Source organism: Merops nubicus, unplaced genomic scaffold (assembly GCF_000691845.1).
Source record: "Merops nubicus isolate BGI_N331 unplaced genomic scaffold, ASM69184v1 scaffold21864, whole genome shotgun sequence".
Taxonomy (NCBI): Eukaryota; Metazoa; Chordata; class Aves; order Coraciiformes; family Meropidae; genus Merops; species Merops nubicus.
In genome coordinates, this window is record NW_008606531.1 from 56,107 (window position 1) to 82,377 (window position 26,271).

The 26,271-nt window shown below is 40.0% G+C and overlaps 1 protein-coding gene across 1 annotated transcript in view; it reads right to left on the reverse strand.

Moving 5' to 3' along the window:
• TENM1 (teneurin transmembrane protein 1) overlaps nt 1-26,271 on the reverse strand; it is a gene marked incomplete at its 5' end in the record, with an annotated part of 137,927 nt that overhangs the window by 53,420 nt on the left and 58,236 nt on the right. Inside the window, 7 exons of the mRNA XM_008939684.1 lie at nt 119-351; nt 3,799-3,819; nt 4,742-4,991; nt 9,525-9,668; nt 15,293-15,560; nt 18,571-18,832; nt 20,553-20,672. Coding sequence (XP_008937932.1) covers nt 119-351; nt 3,799-3,819; nt 4,742-4,991; nt 9,525-9,668; nt 15,293-15,560; nt 18,571-18,832; nt 20,553-20,672 — 1,298 coding nt within the window. The remainder of the gene's footprint in view (nt 1-118; nt 352-3,798; nt 3,820-4,741; nt 4,992-9,524; nt 9,669-15,292; nt 15,561-18,570; nt 18,833-20,552; nt 20,673-26,271) is intronic.

A 26,271-nucleotide genomic window follows, 5' to 3' on the forward strand; every position in this document is an offset into this window, starting at 1 on the left:
TGATTAAACCATCACCTCAGACCCATTTTTGTACATCCAGTTGCATCCAAGTTTCTACATATTGGAAGGAAATGACAGATGACCAACCCCAAGTACTTCAGCTATGCTCTTTCCTTACCTCTTGGACTGTTGAGAGAGGCCTCGGATGCCTTTCCTCCATCTCCACAGTGACTCTGGTCAAACGGAAGGCACTGCTCCCCTGTTCCTGCCACCACATCTGCATTTCTGGCCAGGTCTTTGGTCTCAATGAGAGATTTTGCTTTGTAGACCTTTCTGGTGTTGGTGTCTGACAAGTACAGGGATTCTGACACTGGATCAACAGCCAAGTAATATTTATGTGCAGGGCTTGTACTAAAACAGAGGAGAAGTTAAACTGGTTTTCAGTCTGTCCATTAGTCCCAAACCACCCAGTATAAAGCTAACTGGAGTGACTTGAGCTCAGGTATCATTATTACTACCTAAAGCAAGGTCATGTTTCCATACCTGGTAAGTCCTCACACTCCGGGCACTGAAAACAAATCTATGAGTTGCAGCAAAGTGGATCACAGACTGCTCTGCATGGGCACAAATCCCCACTCTTGGTTATTTTTATCTGTTACTAAACCTTAGGAAATATGAAGGTGTGAAATATGGTGCCTTAATTCATGCCGACCGTATTGTCAGGAGCAAGGCAGGAGGCCAAGTACTGTCAGTGCAACTAGGCATGAATTAATGCACCATAATTCATGCACTGAAGTGCCTTATTGAGATTATAAAATGTTATTTTTAAAAAAATATTTACATATGTTAATTAAATGGTGAGAATCCTAAATTCTAATCAGAGCACTGGGCTGCGTCTTAATAACCAGCAAGACTTTTTGTTTCTTTTTCAGAGCAAAGCTAATTTCCAGTGTGAGGAAATTGTCTAAGCACATGGCACAGCAGGCTGGTGTCCTGAGCCTGGTGAGACTGCAGTGTAGTCCTGATTGTAAAATAAAACCCCAGCTAAGTGTAGATGGTTTAAATCACAGGGTTGGTTATGGGAATGGTGGGAGATAGGTGCAGGCAGAGGGGTGGCCACTCAATTATGATTGTCACAACAAAGTTAGGAAAGGAATTGCTCCTCAGCTCTGCCAGTTTTCTTTGTGGTGGGTTTGACAACTCGGCGTACAGCTCCTTCTGCAGCGCCCAGTTTTTGTGCCACAACGAATCAGGAAAAGAAGAATCTAGATAAAACAGAACTGAAGAACTGGCAGAGGCTCCAGGACAGATATATACTGTCTGAGACAATACTGAGTTATTTTACTGACAACTTCAGGTTGATAGAGCCTCTAAATACGAAGTTTTTCCTTGGCTGAGGCAGACACTAAGTTTTATTAATCATCTGCTAGACAGTTCTACCTTACTGAACAATTTTGCAAAACAATGTAAAAACTACTTACTAATACGTTTTATTTTAGCACTCCATATATTGTTAAGAAACTTCTAACAAATGATCAACTGAAACCTTATTTTTATTTATAATTACTAAGGCGAATGCTGTACCATGAGAAATGGGATACAGCTTGGAACTATTTCTCTGAATTCTCATGCTCCATCCCAAAAGGGACAGAAACTACTCAGCATCTCTGAGGCCAGGGCCACAAGTCCGACCAGTTTAAAGCTGACCTTAGTCACAAACATCTATAGAAGATGGAATGGGGAACTACAAGGGAAAAGATACTCCCACAGCTGGGAAACAGTTGTGAAACTCAGTCCAAGGAAACCCAGGGAATGAGAGGACAGTGGTATGAGAAAGATGAGTAAGAGGATGAAGTAAAAGCATTTAATTATCTATCAGCAGGATTATAAAATTTTGTTTGTTGAAAACACAAAGAATCATTTGTGCTCTCTGGAGGAAGCTCAGAAGAGACTGGCCAGCCACAAGATGAGTTTTTAATAAAATACTTCTACGGAAAAAGTTGCAAGGAGAATTTTACATGTCAAATAAACATGTTGTTCATCATGCAGAAACTGCAGAGAACCAGGGGTCATTATATACTCTCCTTGTAGACACATTTTCTGTCATCCTTGTCTTTACATTTAATAGGCCAGCTGTTGGAAAACTCTTGATGTTTATGCTCAAAGCTTTGAATACTAAAATGTTTACATTTAAAGAGTATTAGTAAAAAAGGAACAAAAGAAAATACTTTCTAACTTTGAAAAGGTTTGCACTCAAATCTAAATCTGAGTTTATTTAAATTAGCCCATTACAAACTCTACCAAGTAGACCACTCTTTACGATTAATCTTTCCAGAACAAGTTATTACTATCCTGTAGTAAAATTTTCTTCTGTAACTTCAAATCTTAGTTTCCAGTTTTCCTAGATACTAAACAGCTCTGTTATATATTGATGACAAGAAAAAATGAAATGGGAAAAGTTGTTTTTAAACAGTCAAAAATCAGATCAGTGGCCGTCCCTGTTTACCGATTTCCAACTCTGTCCCTTTTTACACAGTATTTTCTGTGTCCTGGTAAAAAGAACCCTTTTTCTCTGTTCTTTTGGTGAGTAACAGTTGCATTGGGGAACTGGGTTTTGAAGCCTTTCCCATGAGCCTCTGACACTTTTAAGTTGTTGCTTCCACTTGTTTCTTTGGGCATCCTAAAAATTTCCATCACAACTACGACCTTTACAACCTCAGGAGAATGGCATACAGCAGGACTGCTGAGCACTCCCCCATGACCTCAGAGACTACATTAACTGCAAGTGATTTCCTCCAGTTTTTCACAGATTTCACTTGGACAGACTACTGACAGAGGCAATTATTATTGTCCTTAACAGGACTGGGGTACCTGAGTATTGTCATGACTTAATTAAAGATTAAGCTCATATCAAGAAACTAGTACTAGTGAGCAGGTACGTAATAAATTCTACTTTCCAAAAGAAAATCCTGAATTTAAAACATGATTCATGTTCTGAATACATTACAGAGTAAGCTCAAATTGCTGCTTTCTTTAACTTACAAAGATATTGGTCAGTTTAAAGCAAACAGAAACAATCCTTTAGTTAGGAATTTTCTTTCTAAGTTTTCACTGTAAAATATATGAGAGGTGACACCACCTATCAATAGGCTGGCAAATCATCTGTAGTTTCAGTGGAGTTCTTGTGGCTAAAATGAGTAATCCCAATGAGCACTGCCATCCTGCCAACGCACGTCCAGTCCACGCTGCTCCCTGCTATGCCATGAAGCACAGGCTGTACTCGTGCTGGTTCCCTCACCTCACTGAAGGACTGAAGGGCTAAGAAGTTTGTTTCTAAGGCTACAGAGTGCCTCGCTATCTTTCTAGCATACAACATCATTTCTGCAGCTGGATTACGGTTATAACCAACTCCCTCCTCGTCTGTCACAGAACCTCAATAGGCAATGTTCACTCTTTTAAAGAAATCCCTGCAGTGCAGTCCTCCTGTGTGACTCTGAAGGCTTTTTTTTTGTATTTCTTTGTTGCTAAAACTGCAGTTTCCTTGGTTGGCTACATGTATGATCATTCAAACACTATGTGAAATCAATATGACAGCTATGAAATGCATTCCCAGTTTTTTTGGTTTAAACCTCTCCATTTCTGATTGGTGATCAGCAAACTGATTTTTAGAGGGAGGCTTCATTCCTTCAGAGGGAATAAATCAAACCTATTTTAGTATGAACAAAAGCGAGTTTGATGAGCATTTGTTTTTATTAAATTCAGAGTGTTTCTCTACATCCAGACTTCTAAAAGGACTTTTGTAAGACTGTTTCCTTGAACATGGTTCACATATTACTTACTTTTACACAGTTTACTCACCTGTGTCTTGTGTCTCTATTCCTAGCAAGACAGATGGGTTCAGGTTTAAAGAAAACAAAAACAAAACAAATCAAAACAGAAAAAGACAAATGTTAGTCCTCAGGAAAGCTGTATTCTGTGCCTGACTGCTCACAGAGCTGTATCCTAAACCCAAAATACTGTTTATCCTGTTATTCAGCATTATTTCTTTCTCTCAAACTTCTTCTTTTCTACTGTCCATACATTGCCAAATTGTGAAAAATTGGCACACAACATCATCATCAGCAATGTTAGCTGCTTGGAGATTCATGGGGTTTATATTAGAGAAATTTAACGTATTGGTTTCCACAATCTTTCCTGCCCTCCCCTCTGGCCCTGAAAGGGAATGGGAAGCTGGAGCCATAATTACAGGGGATTTGTTAATGGTGGCACAGGCCCAGCCTCTGTCACCTCAGGCTGCAATGCCAGGCTGGCTTCTGTTTGCTTAAACTCAGTCACGTCCTCCATTACAGATGAGGAACAATTTAATTCTGTTAATTTTAAACAGGGCCAGTCTACCTTCAGCCACAATGCTGGGCCTTGCCATGACACTCTGCATATTTGCTATGGAACTATGGGCTTCTCTTCAAAATACACTTCGTGGACTACTTTAACGTTTTGAGGAAATGTATGAGAAATCTCACAGGAAGCAAAATTAGCTCTATTAGTTCTGCACTTTGTAGAAATTCATTACACAAATCCTGTTTTAAGGCTATTTAAGATGCTCTTTTTAACTTTTTTAAGCGTAAGTATTCCGATGAGTTTTTTTGGACAGTTGATGACACATATGCTCACAAGACAACTAAATGTGGCTGTTTCTTTAAGTCCCAAGAGAAAAAAGGCTCTCACTGTAGCTTTCCTAGGCCCACCACTGCCAGGATAATGAACGCTAGTCAGAGATAGCCAATTATTACTACTTTTTTACCTTAATTCTAATATGCCAATAGAGTTTCCAGAAGGAAAGATCCGCCTGACAAAATTGAAGTCACCAATATACACACTCCCATCAGGCCCAGAAGCAAGAGCAACTGGGGCAAAGAGTTTGCTGTTGAGTGCCAGACCGTTGCAGTTGGAGCAGGAGACACTTCTCTGGTGTCCATTGCCCATCACGGTTGAGATGACTGGTGGCTGCTGGGAAATGAACATGTTTTCACCATTTCCTTTGTGTAAAATTCCTAAGAGGAGGAAGAAAATAGAAAAAAAAAAAAAAGGCACATTTAAATTATTCTGCAGTTTTGGATTATGCAATCCTCTAGAAAACCAGATGACCAAAACAGCAACAAATGTTGAGTTAGGTTAATGGTTAGTCTTGATGATCTTAAAGGTCTCTTCCAACCTAAACGATTCTATTATGCTATATATGGATCTTTTAAAGACTGTCACAAGGTTTCACTAATTTCTTCCAGTTTTGTTCAGTTCCAGCCTTCAACATGACCATTTTGTAGATTGCTGGTTAATGGCTATTTTAAACCCCAACATCACGAGGAGAACTCATGGTTGGTTAATGCTCTAACAAATTGACTGTTAATTGCAGTGCTATCTGATTTCTTGGGGATTACTACTTTAATATTCATTTTATTCATAAATTTTTATTAGGTAGCAGAGGAATTTCTTAGGCAGCTTGAATATTTAATTAAAGGAGATTAATAGCAGGACTACTATGCATTTTTCACAAAAGAGCACTGAGTGGCAGTACAAAATCAATAGTCAAATTTAAATGCGAGTCCTTCATGGTATATAAAAATGGTGCCAAGTGCAGCAAAGCCAAGTTAAGACTCAGGGAGTAATTCTGAGGCACAAACAAATGTCTTACCAGCAAGAATATATTGAATTCTGCCATAAAGTTTAGAACAACTTTCTAGCGTGCCACTATTTTAGCACTGCTCTGTAGCATATGCTGTTGAAAGTCTTCCCAACTACTAAACTGGTGATACCAGAACCAGTACAATGATGTATTTTCTCAATCTGGTAGCTGTAGTGTTTATTTTAAATAACAACGTGTTCATATAGTTAAGAAGTATCTTTAAACTGACATGTTACTTTAAGATTTTGGCCATTTCTGAATGCAAAACAAGAATTCTTTCAGAGCACAATCCAAAATCTCTTATTTCCCTTGGAAAGTCCTGTTCACTTCATCAGAAACGTGGCACAATTAAAGTCATAAATGCAAGGGAATGCACTTTCTGGAAGACTCTTACTCTGGGAAATGAGCATATTCCAGATACTACAGGAAGTACACGTTGAGACAAATCCAAGTTTTCCCAAAGTACAGCAACTGTATTTATGTACTGTCTCTACCAACTTTTGTTAAACCATTTTTTTGTGTCTTTCAGCTAAGTCTGAAGCTAAAATTCTCCTGGGAAATTACTGACTGTTGCCATAGCTATTCTGAAGGGAATTATATTAAAAAAATATATATTTCTGAACAACAGAGGACAGAATACATATATTTGTTTGAATGTTGGCTTAAAGAAAAAAAAAAAGCATCTGGGAAATACGCCAGTGAAATTAATGGCAATATCCTCCCTCACACAGTGGATAAAAATACTTCTAAATGAAGATGCTGCCCTTTGTCTAAAATTAACAATGTAAAGATAATCTTTCAACTGCCTCACACAACTGCCAGTAAATAATTAGGACTCTGGAGAATATGTTTTGCTGTCAATAAATGTAAGCATGTGCTTAATTTCAGGCTTTTGAGCCACTGCTTTAATTCTACTTGGTGCTATGCTGCACTGGGGCTGAAATTACCTTAAAGCGTAAAGTCCCTGTAAAATTACTCCTCCTTCCCCTAGATAAATAAAAATGGAATCAATACACTTGCTCATCAGAAGAAAAATCTAATTCAAAGAATACTCTGAAAAAATCATCAAATATCACATTCATTTGTATTCATGAGATATAGGTGTCTTTAAAGGGAATACAGGAGCCAGTATTTATTGTATGTGTTCTCTTCTTGATTATGAGAAATGCCCTCATGAACTTCCAAACTGAGCAAAACCTTTGTGTTAGAAAAATTATACTCTATCCATGTCACAAATAAGAAGTGATCACACCTCTAAACTGGAAGGGGGAAAAAAAAGTGGGAAAAGGAACAGTTTAGTATAGCTCAGAACAGGATGTGATCCTTTGTTAACCTAATTGATACAAACCCATGTCCATTTAGAGAGCTCAAGTTTCCAGTGACAGCCACTTTGGAACAATATATTATTTCACATCTGTTCTTCTGGAATTAGATATATATATTTTTTTCTTTCTTTCTTTTTCTAAAGATACTCACATCTGGCAATAGAACACAGTTTTAACTTTCTGTGGTTTCTGCATGTCAATACTTGGACCTCCACTGTTTAGCCTGTGCTATGAAATGCAATTCTGTAAAATTGCATCTATTTATTTTTACTACTTTTTCTGCTGTACTTGGTTTATTTTACAACATCTCTAAAATGAATAGCCTTTGCAGGGAGGGAGGTAAGCACAGCCACCCTGTCTCTGGGTTGGAATGTTGTGCACAGCAGCCCTGCTGGCAGACAAGGCTTAGTGGCTGAACTTAGAAGCTTCTCAGGACTTGTCTCCGTGTATAATATATAATGTCTAATGTATAATTCTAAGTTTGAACAATATTCTTGTCATTATTTAAGGCACATTTTCTATATCTGAAATTGGAAGAGCAGTTTGCTACTTTCTATGTAAGACCAGAAGCAGAATCATTATTTTTATCCTTTTGGTTAACACAGTTCATTATTTGGTTTTGTTGCTTTAACAGGAACCTAAAGACTGCTCTGTCAGGTGTCCACTCGTTATGGTATAGCCATTTATTTCTGCTCCTAACTGCTCTTTTGGTTTCTTTTCTGCTTTTCACAGTGTGCATGCTCAAAGCCTGTTATAATGACGAGGAACATCTGAGACATCACTGAGCTCTGGCTGGGCTCTGTCATCCTTGCTGGAGATGCAAACTCCAAACAGAAGAGAGCCCCTGATTTTGAGTCAGAAATGCTTAAGCCTATGCCCTCCCCTCTCCAGACTGTGTCTCTAAGTAACGGGTACAAACATTCAGCAGCTTCCCCCTTGACTGCAGCCCTGATGGTGCCAAGCACAGCAAGAACCCACGAGGAAGAGGAGCAGCTCAAAGAAGCTGCACATTCTCCATCCTTGTAACTGGGCTGGGGCAGCGGGCACAGCCTGGATGATTTTGGAGGAGGTGGCACGTGGCTGACAGGTCAGTGTCTGGTGTTCTCAGCCAGGCAGCTGAGAGGGGCCAGGAAGCAATTTGTCACCCCAGACACCCCCTGTGCTCAGGAAAGCGATGAGTTAGTCCTGCTCAGCTTATAATTGTATACTTTACAAAATCTCCAAACCTATTAGTGCCTATGGGGTGAATTATAGGAGTAACCACTGCAGTTAGCAGATACTCATATAAATTGGAGTTACTGCCAGCAATTTACTCTTGAAATTAAACTATGCAAGTGGTAAATTGGCACTAAGGAGTGGACTGTGGGGCTCGCAGTTGGGGGCTGAGCTGACTGAGGTCAGATTTCTCTTTGTGTTAAATGTCAATAGCTGGCATTTAAAGGAGACAATCTATACAAACCAATAAGACAGGGTATGAAAGAACTGCTGTTTAAAATGTCAAACTATTTTAAATCAAAACAGAAATCCAGATAATTTACAAACTAAATCTGACCTTTTGTATTTGGAATATTTATGCCGTAGCTGCACATTCAAAACTTGTAAAAACCTGACAGCCATACATCTGCACACGAATCTTCATTTGCAGATGGAAATAGATTTTAGTGGACAGACTCTCAGCTGGAGCGAATTCAGGGAACTTTACTGAATCCAATACTCAGCTGATTTATAAGTGCTGAAATCTGACCCTGAGTTTCTCTTCCTACAGACAGTGACAGATGGGTTTATTGGCAAACCCATATTTTTCTCATTACCATAAGTTATCTACAAGTATTGTTTTAATAATTTAATCCCACTAGTTGCTGATCATAGATGCTAAAGGAGGACAAGAAAAAAAAACAGGAATAAAATAAAAGCCAGGAGAAAACCTATTCAATTCTCCATGTCTGAAGAACTTCTAGTCTCCACGTTTGAGGAACTTCTGTGCAGGGTTAATGTTACGACACCAAAAGCATTTAGAGGTTTTGTTTTTCATGATTCTTCAAAAGGTGCTGGATTGCTCATCCTGAAGAATGACTTACTGTGCTTCTCCACAGAGTGGGCAGCCACAAAAGCGCCAGCATACTGAACTAGCAGCGTGGTTTTGGAAGTGCTGCCTCTCACTCAGCAGGTCTATGTTCATGCCCAGTTTGAAAATCTGGTGCTGTGATGCTACATCGTGCCACTGTGAGTCACGGGATGAATTAGGGGTGTAGCCACTTCACGGAGAATAAAACACACTGTAAACTGACCTCAAATGTGGTACTTCTATAGCACTGGTGTGAGAAAAAACCCTGAATTAGCATGCCCTCTTCCCACCCAAATGACCACAATGTGCTGGTGATATTAATGTTTAATACCTGGCAACCAAAACATTAAAATATCCTTTCAGATGGCATTTACAGTTCAGTTCCCATGAAATGAAGGGGCACATTCAAAGAGGATTACACACTAGGAAGTGTAACGCTGAAAATCAGAACAATTAATTCCTTTAAAATTTGTATTCTTCCTCTGCATTGCCAGTTAATAAAGGAAGGACTTACCACTTTGTGGATTTAATACATGGTGTTTGTTTATAGACCAGCCTCCCAGATTTGAGGCATCCATTTCAAAGCCTTGAAGAATTACTGTTCTCTTCTCCCACAGAACAAAATCGGGGCATGTTTCGTATTCATATCCCACCGACACTGCAAACAAATAATTAAAGATCTATCAGTCTACTTTTCCCTCTCTGAACTCCTAGGTAACTTTTTATTCCAGTTAATTTTATATTCATCCACTAAGTAATGATGTTGTTAATTTTCCTCTGCCTGATTGCTATTGTTGACTGGTATTTTTTTTAACAAGGGCTTTAAGAGATTAGTAGGTTACTACAGCTCTAGTTACTTTCAAAGGAGAAAACTTTCTGTTGTATCAGTTATGGATTTCTTAAGAGTATAAATCTCCTCCAGTGACTCCTGACTTGATTGTTTATTGCATTTCTGCTAATTACCTGAGCAACAGCTTAAATAGAAAAAAAATCAATGTTAAAACAAACTGGGTTTAATTTGTTTGCTGACTGTAAAAACTGTAGTTAGGCAGAAATAGCTTATCAAGCTGAAAATTTCTAGAATTAAACTTTTCTCTTAACAGCCTTGCACATAACATGGCTGGCCAAAATACTTCCTGAAAAACCTGAGCTTACCAAAGGATGGTCGTTTCTAGGGGAGGACTCAAACTGACCCGGAAACCTTTCCCTTAGTACTTCAGTAAACCAAAAAAAAACTTATCAAGATTTAATTTTGGTATCTCTAATAAATTTTTTTCTCCCCTAAAGTTATTTATCACCTCTAGTTAATTTTTTCAGATTTCAGTGCAACTCATTCATAACAGAAGAATGCTGTTTTGACACCAAATCCCAAAATTTGATTATATTGACATAGTTCAGCCTTTGCTAAATGAAAATCTTTAAAAATATTTTAAGATAAAAAAATAATTAAAACTCACAGGTTTCTGACATTTTCAACATTTTCTTCTCACTTTTCCTGTGTAGCAGCTTTAGGTGCATTTTACTTGAACCATAAATAGTTTTAATATCATCTAAATTCCATTACTGGATGCAATCAAAATATTTTGACCAGCCATAGCAGGGAGCATTTATGTTTAGAAGATAAATGTTTTACAGCAAACTGAAAGCTGTTCCTTACAGCAACTTTGCTTAGAGCTGCTTCATCCTTTTAGCTGAAAGAACCTGTTTCTGCAGCAAAACCTGGACTTGTACAATATTTACAGCACTTAAGAAGATGTGACTTTTACTTTTCAAACATTGCAGGTTTCAATCTGAGGGCCCAGCAGTCAGTGTCCAATTTCTGTGTTAAGGAGCACTTGTGACTACCAACAGCAACGTTTCTGGGTGGCTCCCTGGGCTGGGTGCCCAACTGTGGGCATGGAGCTTCTTCCAGAAAAAAAACATCCTCTGCTGGGATGAGCCACCAAGGTCCAGTAACTGAACACACTATTTTCTAGAGAGAAGCTGAAGGGCAGATTTCCCCTAGGAAGCACCCTCACACTTGCCACCTATACGTTAGCGTCTTTACTCCATTCACACACTTCACACGTGCAGTCCTGGGCCAGATGTGTACTCTTGGAAGGAATAAAGACCTGTGACACAAAGTCACTCAGCCTTGCTCAGTGAACCACTGCAGTCCCACAGGACAGTTCACCACCAGGTACTGTGCTGATATCTGGGTCAGGGGAGGGATAACAATTTACAACATCTGAGAACCTGCGCCAATGGATCCACAGTGGCACATTGACCAAGACTGTAGCTAAGGCTGTAAAACATCTGTTATCTCCAGCCCATGGTTGATGTTTCTGAGCTGACAAATACCCTCCAGAGGTTATCATCCCCTTTCTTAGAAGTTCATTGTTCCCATAGTTATTGTGTGTAGCTGCCTTTTTGTCCCTTCTCATCCGTAAGAGGCACATGGCCATACAGTCACTTTTTGTGCATCTACAACCATATTTCTATGTATACTTACACCTACTTATGGAAGAAGCCTATGCTCCAAAAAGGAGTATCTGTGTGATCCTAAAGCAGGGTCTCCTCAACCACCTAATTAGAGGTACTGATGTACCATCCATGAAAACTTCCTGCCAACCTTTTTGCATGCAACGCAATCAAGGCAAAGTGTAACAATACTAAAGTCAAGACTGCAGTGCCACTTGAAAAATCAGTGTTCTGTTACTGGGAGGTATTGCAAAACCTTGTAATTTTGTAAGTGAAACGACACTCTCAGTCAGCTTACCCTTACTCTCTGGACAAATTAATTTGTAGCCCATTTTTGAGGTGACTGAGATTTCACTGCATGAAGGAGAACTGTACTGACTATGTTTTTGGACACTAACAGCCAGTAAGTACAGTTCTTTGCAGTCTCAAAATGGATTTAAGAAGATTTACTGAAACCATCTGTATCAAAAATCTATTTTTTTCTTATAACTACTTAGAAGAATAAACAATAATTTGTTAGGCTTAAGAGCTGTTGCCAAAATACAGGTAAGAAATAAAAGGCAGGGTTAAACAGGACAATAACCCCTACTTCAACATCTCCTGAAATATTGGTACTTACCAACACCTGACTTTGAACAATGAATATAATGAACTCAACCAAAGTAATAAGCACAGTAACGAAAAGAGAAGAGCTAAGGCTGCTTGAGAGCTGGTTTCTATTCATGCCCAGAAGGGTTAGTCCTTGCACACCCACCACTTCATGCTGCTGTGTGGGATGCAAGGGCTTGCAGGAGTAAGATTGAGCATGTGTGGGGTTATGTGGGAGCATTTATTGAGGATGCTACTGAAATCCTTCATTTCCCCATCTTAAACTACAAGGGGACATAGACTTTCCCACCAAAGTTTTGTGTGTCAATATCCACATGCTGCTTTTTTTATTCAGAACAAAAATTTTTATTATCTCCGTTGTTACTCTGAGAAGACAAAGGAACCTCTTGTTAGAGACTTGGGGACTAGACTAACACCAGCCAACATTTCTCCAACAAATTTAAACAGAACCACCTGTGTGTGGAAATATGCTCAGAAAGTCTTCTTTTCTGTAACTCGTTATATGATCATTGCTGTCAGTAATCCTGGAGAAAAATAAAGATGTTTATAGTATTTCTAAACCCAAAAGCAGATGGTTATATTCCTGAGTTCCAGGAATTCAACCTGCTGCAATTTAATTTAAGTAAAATGAAAACCAAACAGAATGCATTATTAAATATTGGTAATATACTGGCAGAGGAAATTATTTTGACAAAAATTTATATAATAGATGCAGATAAAGGTCCCTGAGTACTACAGTGTGTAAAATTAAATAAAGCTTAATTGGAACCTAACAAAGCATGCTAACAACACACTTAAAATATAAAGTTTTTTTGCTTCTATTTTGCAAAAAGCATAACTGACCTAAAATTTAAGGAAAAGAAAAAAAAAACCAATTAAGCATCAACTAAATAATTTAGAAGTTGTTATCCAGCATTATTGCATCAGCTTTCTTCATATTTAAATATATTATGCTCATCTACTTCTAATCTGGGAATCTGTAGCTACCAGTATGATTTCCTAAGATGTTATGTACGTGATTTAAATTAAAGTCCAGATATCTCCTGGACTTTGTGAACTTCAGAAGACTCTCAGATGATGCAGAGGGAGCAGGCATACCCAGCTGTTCCCTCTCAAAGGCGTTAGTGACAACAGAGTTGGACTCTGAATACAGGGCATGTGCAGCCACGCCGAGGGGAGCCCCAGGTGGCACCCATAGAATGGACCCTAAAGGTCACCTAATCCAACCCCCCTGACGTGGGCAGGGACGCCTCTCAACCAGACCACATTGCTCAAGGCTTCATCCAGCCTGGCCTTGAACGCCTCCAGAGAGGAGCATCCACAGCCTCTCTGGGTAATCTAGTCCAGAGTCTTGCCACCCTTGCACTGTAGAACCTCTTCCTAAAGTCTAGTCTAAATCTACTCTCCTTCAGTTTAAAACCATTTCCCCTTGTCCTGTCACTGGACACTCTTGGGAAAAGTCTCTCTGTACCCTTCCTGTAGGTTCCCTTCAGGTATTAGGAAGGCAGTTATAAGGTCCCCCCAGAGTCTTCTCTTCTCCAGGCTGAACAATCCCAGTGCCCTCAGCCTATCCTCATAGCAGACATGCTCCAGCCCCTTCAGACCCATTCTATGACACAGCAATTCAGGAGACCTTGTGCTAAGGTTTGAATTTTGATCACTTTAGGCCAATGTAATGTGTGAGCTATGGCTGGAATGAGAAGACCTGCACTTCTGCACTAGCTTTCATGGCAGAGAGGAAACTAACAAAGCTGAAGATATATCACTTTTTCTGGTTGCTTCAGTTTTCAGCTGAATTAGTTCCTGATCTAGCTCATTTCATGATCAAATGAATGTGAGTGGTTGCCCAGGGGTAAGGAGAGAACATGGAATGTTCCACCTGGCAGCAGCCTGCAGCTGTATCTACTGCAGTGGACTGTGGGACCACAGCCCTTGAATGAGCTCCTTGTTTTCTGATGCATTTCTACATATAATCCTTTAGGTTGGAAGAGACCTTAAAGATCATCAAGTCCAACCATCAAGCCAACACTACTAAGTCCTCTGCTAAAACAGATCAGAATCTGTCAGGGTTGGAAGGGACCACAAGGATCCCCCCGTTCCAACCCCTCTGCCATGAGCAGGGACACCTCTCACTAGATCAGGCTGCCCAGAGCCTCATCCAGCCTGGCCTTAAAGACCCCCAGGGATGGGGCCTCAACCACCTCCCTGGGCAACCCATTCCAGGGTCTCACCACTCTCATGGGGAAGAACTTCTTCCTCACATCCAGCCTGAATCTGCTCACTTCCAGCTTTGCCCCATTCCCCCTAGTCCTGTCGTTACCTGATATCCTAAAAAGTCCCTCCCCAGCTTTCTTGTAGGCCCCCCTAAGATACTGGAAGGCCACAATGCATCATGTGATGTAAAACCTATTCCATATTTTGGCCTCCTAACCCTTTTTGGACACCAGTGGGTATTTCTGCATCATTCTCTAAGTAGAAATGACCAAGAAAGTGCTATAATCCTCCCTTCTCTCACCACCTCTCCAAGCAGGTGCCCATATGGCCAATAATTTTAACAGAAAATATCTATAAGATTAGTCCATTAAGTGACATAACCTCAAATTCAATCAATAAGAAAAAAAGCAAACCTTTTAAAAATCAAATAATGAAATTAATGAAAAAAATGGCTGGCTAAATAAAATGTATTTGTAGAAGCAGCACTTCTGCAACACTTCTCAGAAGAGCTGCTTGTGCTGTTGGTAAAGACAGCCTACGAAATATGCTGATATCCACGTAAACATCTCTAAACAACAAATCAATTACTTTTAACTGTTGGGGATGTGAAATGTAGTAAGAAAAGATGCCTAAAAGTTAGAATTTTGTAAATCCTAAGTGGAAGTGACATTTTAAATGTCACAGCCAAAAAATGACAGAAACAATGACACACCAAAGGTCATATTCCAAGTAACATTCAAAACAAAAGACAGCTGAATAAAATGCTGTTAGTACATAACCATTCTCCAAGGGAAAAGGGGATTTTCAAATAGATTAAATTAGAAAGATGACATTGGAAGAACGAGAAAATAAATGTTCTTAGGAAATCATACCAGTCACTTTAGGTAAAGAAGCTTTTGATTTAAAAGAATCTAAATGCAGCAACAAAATGTATAAGCTCTGTTTTCCTGGCTTGATGTGTGTGAGCACTTCTGCTTACATCAAGGTGATTCTACCCACCCATTGCCTCAGCCAGACCAGAAACCTTCTGCCCATATATATCTGTCTTATTCCAGGCAAACGTGTAGACCAAATTGGCTGCAGCAGGAAACCATTTCTGAAGCAGACGTCCTTCAACAGCAACTATCAGATGGACTTTGGTCATTCCAGAAGGGATGGTTGTGTGTGTTAAAATAATGCGCAGCAGAGTTTTATACCCTGGTGTTCTACTGCTGAGGTAACTCAGCTTCACAAAGCTGGAAGGAATTGGGATTTCCTCTTGGACCACCTTGGAAAGAAAACACAACATTATAGCTACAGCCAAGAAAATGCAAAATCATATTAATAGCAACAGGTGCTTAGTTTACATTTCACAGTCCTGATGTGAACACAGTCCTACTTAAAACACTGAGCTCTTCTGTGTTTATTTAATCCAGCAATGCAGCAGCCAGGCATGTTACAAAATGTCCAACACTGAAAGCTGCTTGGCCAACTTCCTGGATGGCAATTTGTCTCTTTCCATAGAGTCCCTTCCTCTGAGGCTTTACTCTTACCTCCTGAGGAGCAAATTCCATCTCTGTGGGTATATTTAAACATATGAACTCCACAGCCTTACCTTGGCTTTATTATTTGGTTTACTTAACAAACGTTCTTAACCAGAATACAATGAAAAAGTTTTTTTTTAAATACTCACACACTGTATATATTACATTACAAATTGATTATCCTGCTTTGGAGGTAGTAACTCTAACTTGGGGAGAGCTAAGAAAGAACACAAACCTTCCTGTGGGACCATCTTCTGTGCAGAAGTCCTTGCAGTAAGGTCAAGCTCCAGCAAGAAGGGGCATGGGGCATACGAAGGCAAGGCAGAAGGAACCTAACAAGCAAACTGTGGCCACACAGCAGTGAAGATGGAACAGTGTGGGTGTAAGAGTCATCCAGCTAATAGGCAAGTCCCCAGGGTGTGCAACAGAGTTCAAACCCCACAGCACTGCTGCCAGCATCCCCTGGATTAAAGCTTGCGTGGCTGTGCCCCCCATGGGCTGGTATCAGTTCCTGGAGGCAGGGAAGACAAGCCCTCAGCAACCAGGACTGCAAAGACTGTGAGCTTGTGAAGGAAAAAAGAGAAACTTGGCCTTGACCCTTTGAATGATGTGGGCTACAAAAAAGGATTTAGCTCTTGTGATCTCCTGAGAGAAGGAGCTCTCCTGGGACAGCCTGCGAGGAAGGGCAGGTGAGAGAAGACAGCAATTTCTTGAGGATGCCACTACAGTCACTCAAAGGCCACTGAAAACTCGACTCTGCTTACTATGCTTGATGATTTTAGTGTATTTCTGTAATAACGAGCCAACCTGTCACAAGCTTAACTTCGCCAAGCTTGGAAAAACACAAACGGTTTTGTTTGTACTCCCCCGTTTTTAAATTTCTCTTGTTTAACAATGGATCACCTCACGTTCCAAGCATGTTTATTTACACATTGCAACAGTGCCACTGTCACAGGATTGCTGCAGTACAGCTGGAGGCCAGCCAGCACTCGTCGTTTCGACATATGAAACGTAGTGTTGCCAGGGAAATCCTGCTCCCTTTATTCCTCCTGATTTGCAGAGTTCCCCTGCTTTCCTGCTGACATCCCAGCTGCCCCCTCTGTCACGCAGCTGACAACTCTTCTCACTTTTTGACAGAAAAACGGGAAGAAATATTCATGCATTGATACATGGTAATGTATGTCCTTCTCCTATTATTCTAGGTTATTTTTTGTTCCGTTCCCAGTACTGTAGGATGAAAGGTAAGTCTAAGAACCCTCCTATGTCAAAAAAAAAGACTGGGGGCAGTTTCTCTCTGAGTAGACTGTCTGCTTTAAAGATGACCCAGGAATACCTCATGTAGAGTAACGTGACCTAGTTTTTTCTTACTAGTGTGCATCAGTTATTCTTAATTTAAGTTCATTAGTTTCACTTAGAATGTTCTGTGAAGCACCACTATGGCCATCAACTGGCAGAAACAAGATAACGTTTTTAATAGTTATGGAGATGTTTAGACATAATTGAGTTCAATCAGAGGTCTTTTATGTGTTTAAAAAAAGGCCTTTAATCAGTAGCAACGTTTTTATGAGAAAAAGAGAAAAGGTTGGAAATATAACTGGCTGAAGGGCAGAGCTGAGAGTATTGTGATCAGTATCTAAAGGGTGGGTGTCAGGAGGATGGGACCAGACTCTTCTCAGTGGTGCCCAGTGACAGGACAAGGGGCAACGAGCACAAACTGGAACACAGGAAGTGTCACCTGAACATAAGGAAAAATTGCTTTATTGTGAGGGTGACAGAGCCCTGGAAAACACTGCCCAGACAGGTTGTGGAGACTCCTTCTCTAAGGACACTAAAAACTCACCTGGACGTGTTCCTGTGCAACCTGCCCTGTGTGACCCTGCTTTAGGAGCAGGACTGGACTAGATGAGCTCCAGAGGTCCCTTCCAACTCCAACCATTCTGTACCTCTGTGATACTTAAGTCTACAGTTAGCCTCCCAAATTTCTTCCAGAATTCCTTAGTGAAGCTAAAGAGAACCCTAAAGAGGCCTTATTGCTTAAACTCTAATTGCTCAAACAACACACTAAAAAATGTGGGAGTTAACATGATCTGAAACCTATGTAGTTGCATTTTGTTGGGTGTTTGACTCACACAACCTCTTTTAAGCCCCAAATAAAATAACAGTTAACTACAAGGGTAGTTAGAAACTGGGAGTTGGTAATTAGAAATCAAGGGAGTGTCAATAAAAAAAAAAAACACATTTAAATAAAAACAATCCTAGAGACCATGTTAAAATTGCTCTACTTTGGAAAGAAAGTAATAAACCCCAAGAAGCTAACATAGCTTCAGATGCCACTGTAAAGAACTAGAAGATGTGAATGGATGAAACATCCCTAGTAGTCTTCAAAGCATCTTAGGTCATGTCTCACATTGATGTATGAGGAATTTGTACTGTTTCTGTAACCCAGGAATGGTTTTGTGCATTGCTATAAACGAATCAGGATTTCAATAAGAAGTCATGTTAGGACTCTCCACTTTCTTCTACTTGGAGGTAAGAAATGAAGCACCTTAAAATATTAACAAAAAAGAAGGAAAGGAAGGAAAAAAGAAAGATGCATCTTGTGAAGCAGTACTCAAGAGATATACATTGGCATTGTTCTGACAAGTGAATAACATCACAGCAGTTAACCGCTCACTATTTCTTACTGTATTCTAAAATTGTCTAGAACTTGTTCTGCAGCTGAACAAATTGTTAATTTGAAATTCTTTTCATTACCTGTAGCTCTGGAATAACTGTTCCTCTTTCAGGACAGGACCCTCCAAACGCTGTCAAGGGGGAAGGGAGTACAATTGGATTTGGGCTGATAAAGCTACTGATGTCACAAGATGGTGTGTCCGACTCCGTTCTTTGCATCACAACTTTGTCTACAATGATAAATCTATTCCAAGGCAACCAAAGTGTCCTTTTTTCAGGTATGAAGGGAGATCTGTCAAAAACTAGAGTGACAGAGATGCCTCCAACAGCCACAAGGTCAAAACTGGAAACAAGAAAACAAATTGCTTTGTCTCTTTTTGGTTTATCATCATATTACCACAATTTTCAATGCATCACAAACAAAAAGTGTATGTTGCTCATTACAGTCCTTAATTTATTGTGTGAAATCATTCAGGTATACCTTCCCAGTGTCACCTTGGGGTTCATGAAGAAGCTTTGCCTCTCTTTGCTTCCTCCCTCTACGCACCAATAGCAAGATACAGAACTTGGCCTGCTTCTCCTCTATTTATCAACTAGATAACAAAAGTGTGGACCTAGCTACCCTGGTTTATATGAAAAGAAATTCCTAGCTCAGAAAAGGGATGCCCCTTGTAATCTACTCAGGAACAGCATGCAGAATAAAAGACTTAAAGCCTGTTAGGTCTTTTCTCTATTAACATATCCTGTTCCCTTCTTCTAAAAGTAGCAGAAGGGAAAGGCTGAGGATGCTAAGCATGAGACCCCCCTGTGCAGGGTATGAAATTTTTGGGAAAGATGCCAATTAATTGCACTGAGAACTGAATCAGCTCCTGTACACAAGGCAGGTGATCCTCTGGGAGCTGTTGTGAAGAACCTTTGGCATATCTGGGCTGCAAAACAGTGGGACGTGGAAGGCACAATATACAGAGTCTCAATTACCCGAGTTTCTGACATCCATAGCCAGGCAACACAAGGTAATATGTAAATAGATGCTTCACTCTCTGTATTATTGAATGCATCTATTACGGAGGCTTTTGATGGTAACAAACTGTGATAAGAAGTCAGACTTAATTATGCATATCTCATCACATTTCCCAAATGACACCGATTACATTCACAGTGAAATACAGGTAGCATATTTTAAGGCACAACTTTATCCAGGCTAGCGTAAAGAGGAAATGATCATTACTAACTTTCAGTAGTGCAATTTGAAAGGCAATAAACTAAGGTAAAATAAATATGCATGCTCCTTGCTTTTATAAATCAACAAAGCCAAACAACAACAACAAAAAAAATTGTGGAAAGGGTGACAAATTACACCCTTTCCCCGTTGGAAGGTAGCTTCTGATTTCTTGTAATTCACAACACAGCCAAGGAAGTCTTAAACTGCCCTTAGCAGCTTCATTCAATCAAGTTCAGGAGCAAATCATAACCCTATTACAAATGGATGGCCAACCCTGGAGTGCAATACAGAATCGAGAGGAACTCCATCTCTCTTTTGATAACTGAACTCAGTGCTACAAGGCTGGGGGAGAAGGGGGAGCCAGGGTTGCTCAGGACTGGTTGTAGAATAATATCTTAACCATTTTGGCTCTGGAAACACCCTGTCCTCACCTATACTTCTGTGGCTCTGGTAACCAACTGAAGGAGTTAACATCTCAATAAAATACTTGGAAGGTTGACAACAACAGGAAAAAAAAATAGAGGAGACAAGGAATTTTCTGGAAAACCTGAACAGTGGAAATACTCAATGTCAAGAAGGTACCGTTAGAGCAGTTACTGTCACATTTTGTCTCCAGGTATTTGAATGTCACTGTAATCTTGTTGCTGTTTGGGTTTTTTTCTTCTCTTTCTTCTTTGATCCTTTGACCACATTACTAAGAGTGCTCCAGAGCAGAGGACCACCCTCAATCCACACTACAAACAGTGATGTCTATGAAAATTTTGTATATGAACAGAAGTGTGGTAGATGGCCCTAACTATACAAATCTAAACCAGTCAAAGGCTGTAAGTGAAAGTCTGACCTTCCATCTTGTCGACTGATGGTGTATCCATACTCATTGTGATGCAGAAAACTGACATTAACTCCAACCAAAGGTGTTCCATCTACTGCTACCACCTGGCCTCGAATGACACATGCCCGTCTGTAACAACAAGAGTAGAAGGCAACGTGTTAGACACATCAAAGAGGGTGAGAAGGGCACTGAATTCAGGAACCGTGCTAGACTTCTGTCCCAGACAGACAGAACTACTTTGGTATCACTGTGGCTGTTGATTTTAAATGAAAATTCAAACAAGTCCAAAAGATTGATTTGATAAACCATTATCTCATGAAGATGACACACAGACTCTCCCGTGAATTGCTGGTGTATCAAGAATACATTTCCATTTCCAGCTATATTTCAGGATACCATTTGTTCTGCCACTGAATAGGACTGCAGAGGTTTCACTGATAGCATGATTTAGCTTGCTGCAGCTCTAAGGGGTGATGATTTGTGAAAGGGGAGAATGAAACCTCCTCCTCTGCTGCTAAGAATAGGACATTGCTGTCTATTAGAAAAAAGCTGAACTAACATGATAAGGCAGCAGAGAGACACATGCTCTTCACTGAACTTCAGAAAGTTATGCAGGTAAATTCAGAGAGCGCCTAATCAAGTGTAACATACATTCTTCTCCATCTCCCATCACATGTTATGCCCTTTTAAAGTCCCTCTGGGATATGTTGGACTTGCACCCATTTTCCAGCATAAAAATCCTCCCATTCCAGCAAAGAAGTTGGAAGATGGCAGCACAGCAGAACACATCAAAGTCAACAGACAAGAAAGTGAACTCATTACTAAGTGGGTCTAATTGGAGGCTAACAGGATCACAGAATCATAGAAAATGAGAGTTGAAAGAAAATACAAGACTTTATCTTGTCCATTCCTTTGCCTCAGGTAAGATCAACTATACCTACATTGCTCCAGACAGACGCTTGTCTAACTCTATAACCTCACCAAGCAGCCCATTCCAGTGCTTCTGTATGAGTGCTTTACTCAGGGCAACTTTTCCCTACTGCCTAATCCGAATCTCTACTGCTCCACTTTGAGACCGTTACTTTCACCCCAGCCACAGAACTGGTGAAGAAATTACTCTATTTTTCTTAACTTTAGCCTTTTATGTATTTGAAGGCTGAGACGTAACGGAGACAAGTCTCATCAAGGATGAGAAATAAGATGTAAAATACTCTCATGGTGCAGATTAGGACCTAGTGGGATTTTCTATGGGCTTACACATCTACATTCCACTGAAACACCTTTCACTATTTTGTCCTGTGCTCTCAGGTACACTACACTAGCACACCTCCACCAGCTGAGGGGATTCAGGTCTTGGGATTTAATGATACAACATCAGGTATTTCCTGGAACTCTGGCTTCACGTAACAAAGTGAACAGTGTATGCAGAAGTCTTTGATAATGTTATGACATTTAAGGTCAGGCCCAACAGAATACTTATAAAGGTAACAGGCATTAATTACTCAATATAAACAATAAGCATGAATTTAGGCATTATGTTTCTCAATTTGAAAGTTCACGGTAGACCTCAACACATAAAATCAACCTGTGCACAGTGGATATGTAATCTGAAGGAAAAAACCTTAATAGCTCCTCAGATTAAAGTTATTTAGTCTATATATGAATTAAAAACATATTCCTTGAGAGATTAATTGATCATGATCCAATGAAATCATACGCACAAATCAGAGACCATAAATCTCTGAAAACTCTGACTTGTTTCATCAGATTCCATTCTCCAAAGCCACTTGACAGGACACTAATTTATCACTATGATATCATCAAACCCGGCTGACTATGACCTGAGAAAAAGCAAGTGGCACAAATTAACCCTTTTTGTGAGGTTATACCACTCACCACAGTTCCCAATATGAATTCCATGCTCTTGGGACATAGAAAGATGTTGGTTTTCAGCAAAGATGTTCATAAAACCCAGAGGACTGAAAGAAGCTGCATTATTGCCAGTATGCAAAACAGATTTACCACCTTTTTGCTTTCTGCATTAACTAAACTGGTCATGGCCCTATTTGTGGGCACGATGTGCTGCTCCACCAAAGGCAATCAAGCTCTTGTGTGTCTCAACAGACTCACAAGATTCACTCAATAGAATTGCCAGGTTCAATTATTCTTTGATTTATGAGAGCATAAAATACTGGATTCTACTTTTTTTCATCATATTTCTAACATCAGCAGACCTGCCTTTCCTTTTCTAATCCCTTTACTAGTGCACACCACATATTTACAGCACACATTGGTGTGAGAGAGACACCTAAGAGCCATCATTATTCAGCATGTTATTCTCATACTCCTGTTTGTTCATTCTGCACAGACTTGTCTTCCAACTCTTCTCTGTCCTCATATTTTATCAAGCACACAGATTTGTGCAACAGCAACTCATCAAAGTCTCCACTATTTCATAGATAGTCTTTATTTCCTCTGCTCATTCACTTTACTTCTCATTATTCATAAATAATATTAAGAGACTTACCTTTCAACTTTCTTGCTCCTTTTTTTATTCGTCATATTTTACAAGCCACACACATTTATGGTATGTGATAGAAACTCATAAACCTCAGTATTCTACATTTATCTGTATTGAACTGTCTTTGCAATCTTCTAGATTTTAAATGTTCTAACCCTTCCTCTATGTTGCTACATTTGTCCTCATTATTTACTGGTTTTTTTTTATTATCTACTCCAAGTCGAAGAGTTTTCTACTCTCTGGCCTCTTCTTGAATTACCAGCACTTACTAAATCTCTGAGCATTTGACCAAGATGTGTTTTAATTTTTGCATTTACTGCAGGTATGAAAGCATTTTTCAGTTACTTTACGACCAGCCCTGGTCTGGTTGTAAAGGCTTGGGGAGGTAACAAACAACGCCCCTCCTCTCCCAATGCCCTGACACCTCACAAAGTGGACCACCTTGCCCAGCGGCATGGTAGCGGGAAGGTTCCCTGCAGCTCTGCTGCTTGCAGAGGACCTCACTTCATTCCTTTCCTTACCAGAGCTTTTTAAGCATGTTCCCTGCAGTGACGCCACTTCATACTCAACTGCCACTTCACGCTTCCTTGCTTCAACGTTCACCCTCTTTCCAGATGAGCTGTGGACCTTGCTACCACTCACTGCTTTTCTTAATTTAAACAGAGAAACCTCTAAAGATCATTATGCCTCCTCAATCTGCTGTATGTCCCTCTTCTATTCTCAGCCTCCAAGATTTATTCTACACAGTTGTGACCAGCCTGCTTTTCTTATGGGAGATAATAACTCTCACTCCCTGCCCAACATTCACCTCCTTGCAGTTATTGCATAATCTTGGACTAAGGCTGTACAAGTTGTTTTAACTTGAAAGTAAATGCAAAAATGTCTTTTCTAATTTGGTGGAGCTGGGAAGGAACATATCCCTGATATACTGCCTTAATGTTTTCAAATGCATTAAAAATGTTCCTAGTCCCCTGGCAAGCTGTACCAAATCTGCAACTCCAGAGGGAGCAGTTGGCTTTTTCAGAGAAAGCAGAGATTCCCAGGGATTGCAGGTGGCCTGAAAGAAGTCGGATTTCTCTGTCAGTGCTTCATGGGTCGTTCCACGTGTAACTGAGGATCTCAGCCCTGCAGGTTTCAGCTCTCTGCCATCAGGCAGTTTGTTTGACATCTCTAATTTAAAATATAAACAGAAGTTTAACATTCTAGATGCATTCTTTCACTACTTGTAAAGCATTTTATTATTCCACTGCCATTCTGCCTTGCTCTGCTGCTACTTCTCCGCTACTTTTTTGCTTTTGTTTTGTGTGTTAAGCTTCCAATATTCTCTGAGCACCTCAGGCTGAGACATTAGGCTCAGATGTGGAACTCTGTCAAGCAACTTGTGAATTCGCAAGTGTCACATTACCAGAAGATGTCATTTACTGTATTGCATTTCTGATTAAAATCTTCAATCAGAGAAATTAAGCTAAAGGCTAGCAAGGTACATTCATTTCTTCCTGCTGAAGCCTTTGAAGGGTAATTAATTCACTACCATACGCTGGACCCTTTTTGTAGGCAATTTGCAGCAAGTCAGATAGCTTGCCAGCAGCATGCATTAAAAATCCTCAGCAAAGAAACAAACCAAAAACCTTCCTGAGAACAGAAGTTGATAAAAACATTATAATCTGCTACACTCTCCTACATGCAGTAGGTCAAAACCGTTCTGATGTAAGCAAGTACATTCCCATTTATTCAGAGTGTGTCTAATCTGCAGTTCAGCATGGCAGTTTAAGTTGGGAGTTTGTAAGAACCCAGTGCAAATGACAGAATAAAAAAGCAAATTATGTTTTGAAAACATTTAGCTCCTTAACATTAATATTGGTGTAGAACTTAGCCACAGCTCAATGCAATGCTCTGACTGCATTGTAGGAGCCAAATGCTTAAAAATTAGATCTAAGCTAAAGTTTGAGATGCAAAAGCAAAAGAATAAATGTCCCAGCAGCTGTCAGAACAACTAATTTTAGTATTTCAGATGATGTTGAAAAAAAACAATATATGGCAGACACCAAACAGTTTCAGCCTGAAGGGCAGAGAGAATCTTTCCCATTTTTGGACAGCTTTCCCAAATATATTTGACATCACTTTGGCTTTATCAGTAGTGAGATTCATGCAAATCTCTAGTTGCTCCTGCTCTGGCAGGGGGTTGGACAGATGATCTTTTGAGGTTCCTTCCAACCCCTAACATTCTGTGAATCTGTGAAACATCACCTATATTGGAGTTTCAGTGGCCTATGGTAGAGTAAACACTGTACAAAATCATTTGAATCAGAAGACCAAAAACATTGGATGGATCTTTCTTAATCCTCCTGATGGTCTCAGAGACGTCTTGCATAGGAAAAAAAAAAGCCAGATAGGACTTTGCCAAATTTTGGCACCAGTGGGAATGAATGTCAGTGCTCTGAAATAAATGAATGCCATTATTTCATGCAATCCTTCAAACATTTCTTGTTCAACAACCAATGTTATAAAATAAGTGGCACTGCAGGCAGCCATGAGTTCATATCATCTGTTTGGACACAACCTTTTCAGCAATGGCCAAAAGGAGATTAAAAACCCTCAAGTGTTCTTTGCTCTGTACCAGATAGACAGGATCACAGATATCTGATTTTTTTTTTTTTTTTACTGTAGTAACAGTTGTCTTTCTCCATTTTTTTCAGTAATCTTAATTCCCAGAAGAACAGATACTAGATGACAGATTGACAATGTCAGAGGAAGATTTCTGAACAGAGGCAGCACAGCCAAGCTATTGCCTCCTTCTGAGACTCTGCTTCTCTCTCATCCTTGAGGAAAATTCTGGCAGTTTTTAATAATATTTGACTTATGGATGAGCAATTTTTCAACAGCCTGGAAGACTTGAGGATCAAGCAAAGTGTGGACTGATGAACTGCTCGGGGTGCCCAGTACATTGCAGATTACTGTTGACAAAACCCAGGAGATATGGCACAGCACAAGTCTCCAGGCACTGCCCTGATTCCAAAGATACAGACAGCCTCATCCAAATCCCAGTGATCTTCCCACCAGAACTAGCTAGTAATTTCTCTGCAGTGGAAGGAAACAGTATCTGAGGTGTGAACAATGCACCAAAGCAAGTAAAAACACATTCCTCAGTGGTGTAAAGTCTCAACCCACGTGAGGGTGGGCTGCTGCTCACACATGGGCCTTCACCGC